This window comes from Silene latifolia, chromosome 6 (assembly GCF_048544455.1).
Source record: "Silene latifolia isolate original U9 population chromosome 6, ASM4854445v1, whole genome shotgun sequence".
NCBI lineage: Eukaryota > Viridiplantae > Streptophyta > Magnoliopsida > Caryophyllales > Caryophyllaceae > Silene > Silene latifolia.
This window is the reverse complement of record NC_133531.1, coordinates 95,591,156-95,596,521: the sequence shown is the minus strand read 5'-3', so window position 1 is coordinate 95,596,521 and position 5,366 is coordinate 95,591,156. Positions and strand designations below refer to the sequence as shown.

The 5,366-nt window shown below is 40.8% G+C and overlaps 1 protein-coding gene across 1 annotated transcript; it reads left to right on the top strand.

Moving 5' to 3' along the window:
- The first annotated feature begins 1,535 nt into the window (after positions 1-1,535).
- On the top strand, positions 1,536-3,760 carry LOC141658867 (metacaspase-1-like). The gene is made up of 5 exons (XM_074465633.1): positions 1,536-1,974; positions 2,279-2,612; positions 2,993-3,113; positions 3,272-3,436; positions 3,571-3,760. The coding sequence occupies exons 1-5, from the start codon at positions 1,671-1,673 to the stop codon at positions 3,628-3,630; spliced, it is 984 nt and encodes a 327-aa protein (XP_074321734.1). The 5' UTR covers positions 1,536-1,670; the 3' UTR covers positions 3,631-3,760.
- Positions 3,761-5,366: the final 1,606 nt, after the last annotated feature.

Below are 5,366 nucleotides of genomic sequence, written 5' to 3'. Positions count from 1 at the left end.
GGTGTTAACGTTACGAACGATGTTGGTGCCAGTCGTCACCGCTTGGACTTGTGGCTGAGTGATAGATCGGGTTGACGGAGATCTTGACAGCGCCAGGTTGTGAGAGTTCCTAGCACGTTTGGAATGTACTTCTCCGACATTCTCCGATAAAAGCATCTTAGGGTGATTCTTGTAAGTCTTTTATGTAATGTTTCCCACAGACGGGGCCAAATTGTTTCTAGTTGAAAACAATCAAGTCAGCGTCGCTCAATCCGGACTCAGGTCGACGCGCTCCTTTCGGATATTGGATGGTTGGATGTCCCTATGCCTCTAGCTTTTGCTGCACACATAACACACAGGGCCTCGAGGGTGTCCCGAGGGGGCTCTCTCTGATGCCTAAGTCAGTATGGTATCCTCAGATGTAAAGCCGGGACCTTTGGCGTGAGGCTCGATCCCGGTCTCTCTTTTAGTTGCTTATGGTAGTCTTATTTTTAGAGAGAGAATGTAGTTGTTGTGTATGATTGATTTGACTGAGTTATTGTTGATGTTGTTGTTGACGTTGTTCCCTTACAAAGATCATTGTCTCTATGTAAGTGTCTTCCCTTGGAAGGAATCCAAGGGAAGATATGTAAGTGGTAGAGAATGTGTATCTTACGTTTGACTTAGATGTCATTCGGACCTGTTTGACCTGTCGATTGGCATGCGGGTCGGATCGGCTCAACGTGTCCCATCAATTACTAATAAAATCTTTACTTTATTGGTCTTTGAGGCGAAATCAATTGATAATTAATGAGTCGGACATAAGGGCTATTACATAGAATAATCGGGATATCTAAGTTGTGGGTATTAGGAAAATAGGATTTGGCTAGTTGAAACACGGGCTAAAATCAAGGACATCTTATGCTCTCCTAACTTTCATATATGCTCCTTACATAAATATCAACATCATTCATTTGGTCTTCACATACCACTTAAGATTCAATTATTTACTTTGGAATATATTCCATTATTTAACAAAATAAAATATAACTTAGTGGGCATAATTTTATGTTGTGCATCTTGCGGAAGAACTAAAAAGAAAAATTATTGAGAATTTATCATGAAAATTTGTTGTACAAATTCATATTTACAATAACTAGTACATTATCTTGAGAATATTTCTCTAATTAGCTTATTAACAACTAAGCTTAGAGAACTCGTTAGAAAAACCGCTTAAAATTATCAATATTGTTGTATGGACATCCTAAATATATTATTGAAATTTCTGGTTATATATATCATAGTTTGTTATTAATTTTTAATTAATTACTCCGTGTAATATTAAAATTATGATTTTTGGTTATAATTTTACTATTTTTTACGTTATTTTTGATGACACCACCAAACAATTACCCGACATGAAGTGTAACTAAGCCGTACATGTTATTACCCTGACACAGTGTAAAGCCGCTTAAACTCGACCACCAAGACCTAACAACTAACCAACCTGAATGATCTGATTGCTTCCTCTGCTTTCCTATATGCTCTGCATATATCAAAATGTTTTTTTTTTCTCCAAAAGAATCCCTAAATTGTTATTCTTTTCTTCCTTTGGAAACCCACCTCATGATCAATATAAATAGTTGACTAGTTACAAGTAAGAGGGAGCAAGTACAAAGATTGTCACTTCCTGCTTATCTTACTATCTAAAAATGGTTTCATTTGTGAAGTGCTCTAAGTGCAGGGCTGAGTCTCCAATCCAACCAGAAGCCAATGCGATCCGCTGTGGCTACTGCCACACCATCACCCGTGTCCCTGATCGTGGCATGACGCCTCACGTCAGGGGCGGACCCATTCGCCCCCCTTGTGGAAGAAAGAAGGCGGTAATATGTGGGATCAATTATAAGGGATCCGGAGAGAATGAGCTCAATGGATGTATAAATGATGCCAAGTCTATGAAGAATTTGCTGATTAACCGATTTAAGTTCCCTGAATCTAACATTATGTTGCTCACTGGTAATCAATTATGTTATTTTCATAAGGGTTTTATTCATAAATATACAAAGCGAAAAACTAACATGCAATTATTGAAGAAATAACAATAATACATACTCCTTAGTACAATAAGTAGAAATCTCGAGACATGACCGAGACAGGCAAATAACAAAAAACAAAGAATTGACCGAGACAGAGTACGTGCAGACAAAGAGCATATCAAGACTAGCTACTGCATTCAACTACTTAAGATTTAAGAACCAATATCGGAAAATATGCATACTGTCATAGATGTAATGTATGCTGGTGTATTATATACAAACAGATGAAGAGAAGGATCGACGCAGGGTTCCAACAAGAGACAATATAATAAAAGCCATGAGTTGGTTAGTAGATGGGGCTCGAGCAGGCGACTCGCTTGTGTTTCACTTTGCAGGGCATGGTACGCAAGAGGAGGATGATGACGGAGATGACGCAGATGGGTTCGATGAAGCTATATGTCCCTTGGACGTTGAAACTGAGGGGGTAATATTAGATGATGAAATCAATGATATCATTGTTAAGCCTATTCCTCATGGTGCTAAGCTTACTGCTATTATAGATGCTTGCCATAGTGGTACCGTGCTTGATCTTCCATTCCGTTGTCGGATTCTCAATAGGTACTTTATTATTATCAACTCCTTTATGTTTTTGTTCATTTTAAAAATGAAGAGGTGAGTCTACTTGCCAAAACGCTAAATTTGCGAATTAACCTGTTAACTTTTGCCAATAGTGACATTATGGGTAGACTTGGCAAAACCAACTCATCCGAGACCCAAAATTGACACGAATTACAACCCCGAATGTGATCTGAAATCCGAATTGGCCCAACTCGGCCCAAACATAACCCGGGCTTTGTTGACCTGACACTGGCCCGATGCGAAAGCATCCAACCCGAAAATGACCCGACAAAATATAAAATGATCGACCAAATGCTACAAATGAAACTTAGGAGGTCTAATTTCACCTTTTGAGCAAAAGCTAATGATTTTAATGGTAGGAGAGGACAATACGTTTGGAAAGACCACCGCCCGAAATCGCTTGAATGGAAGGGTACAAATGGCGGGGAAGTTATTGCCATTAGCGGGTGTGCCGATCATCAAACATCTGCGGAAATAAAGGTAATTAACGACAACAAACTATAGCTAATTTTCTGCTTCGGTCACATTCATATTTGGAAGGGTACAAATGTTATCTGCAATTCAATTGATTTTGATATGAACCTTATTCCTACAGTTTTGAAAGATTGATATGTTGTTGTGTACGTTGTTGTATGCAGGGGTTTTCAAAGGTAATTGACAATGGAGCAATGACCTATTGTTTCATCCAGGCAGTTGAAAAAGGACAGGCTACTACTTATGGGAATTTGTTCAGTACTATGAAGGCTTCCATTCGCAACATAACTCAGATTGACAGTCAAGGAAACACTACTCAATTGACACAGGTACCGATCCTATTTTATTTTCCAATCTATCACTTCATTTGCTGCCTTTGTGCAAATTGATAGATCCATTTAGCGCGCCTTAATTTTCTTAGTGGCATACAAAGTGTCACATAACTATTTTCTGGTCGTTGCAGGATCTTCAATTGTCTTCCAATGAACGATTTGATCCATACGCAAAGCCATTTTCGCTATGAAAAATGTGAACATGTAACAATCCGAAAGTTTAAGTTATACGACATACCCTATTAATAAATAGTACTCTAAAAGTGTGCTATAATATGATTGTACTAACAAAAAATAAAGCACAAAATGATGTGTGTTGTAACAGTTGTGGAAGTTATGTTTTTTTTTTTTTTTTTTTTTTGACAAAAGGTTGAATAACTTACATTATCAAATAATACTGATAGTAAGTTTCTTTCGACTAGGTAGCACCAGACACTTAACAACTAAATCTAGCACTACAAAGCCATACATCAATAATACATAACATTTATATAAAAGAAAAGATACGATACTAAGATAAGCAAGATAAACGATGGTAGAAAGGCAAGAGACGACAACTTGGTCACGAACGTTGGTATCATCATCATCAACACAGAAGACCTCCAAATACCGTCGATACATACAGCCGCCGGATTGACAATAACAAGGTGTACTTACGCTCTTGCGAAAAGAACGTAGAAAGAAAAGATGAGAGGCAAGACGATGTCCGCCCTCGACGGAGAAAAATCTCCTACACCTTAGAGATCGTATCCATTGAACGTAGGACAGACGGACCGAGAAATCCAACATGCCATGTGAAACACGAGCCCCCAGAGACAAAATCACCTCACCACCAACACCGTAAAAGGGACTTGACTTACCACTAAAGAGACGACCAAGGCTCCTATAGGAGGAGCTTATTAGGAGAAAAAAAACAAGACATGAAAATTAAAGGAAACACCATTAAAAAAACGAGAAGACCACCACCTCCTACCCCGACCAACACCACCATCGAAGATCCAACAACCACCCTACCCAACACCCCTCAAACAGAAAAACAAGGACCCCAGCACACAGAAACTCACTCCAACGGACCCAACAAACACAACCGCGGAAATCAGCGACAGATCAGCAAGCACCACAAAACCAAAAAAGAACACCAATTTCACCAAACGACTTCTCCCAGGACCACCGCCTCACATGCAAAAACCAACCTTTAACGACATAAAGAACCCACAAGATAAAAAGGGACCGATAAGGTGGGGGAAATGGGGGGATCACCTTGCGGTACCAAACAGACCCAATGAGCTATGCTCATAGACCAACAAAACAAGGACAAAGGACCGAAAGATGGGGGAGGTGGGGGGATCACCACTCGGTCCAAGCCGACCCACAAACACAAAACGAAACAGCCAACACACAGCTGTCACCAAACAGACCGGACCAAAGACGTCGGACCCACCGACAGAAAAACGACCGGTCAAACCCAGAACATGGGCACAACGAGAAACACCGTAAGACGAACACGATAAAACAAAAAGATTCCGATTCACAGCCGGAAACAAAAGACAAACCGGGGGTGGGGGAAAAAGGGGGATCACCCCCGGTTGCATGCAAGGTAACCGGCGACAGGATAAGGAGTCAGAAGGGAAGGAACCCCAAGGAAGCAGCGACAACAACTGATCAGCCCGACAGCCCGCAGAGATAGACCCGAGGAACGCCTTGAAACTCGGGTTACCACCAGTCGATGTGGATGTTGTAACAAAGGGAGGAGCAAATCAGGCCACTGGGGATCGCAACAAAGAGGAGAGGTGTTTAATCACCGGAGATGGGTCAAGAAAAGACCCCATCTCCGGCGATGGGTAGGGGGAGAAGGGAGAAGGTGGATGGTGACGAGAGGCGGCGGAAACAGATCTGGTGATTTAGGGTTTTTTTTTGTTTAGAGAGA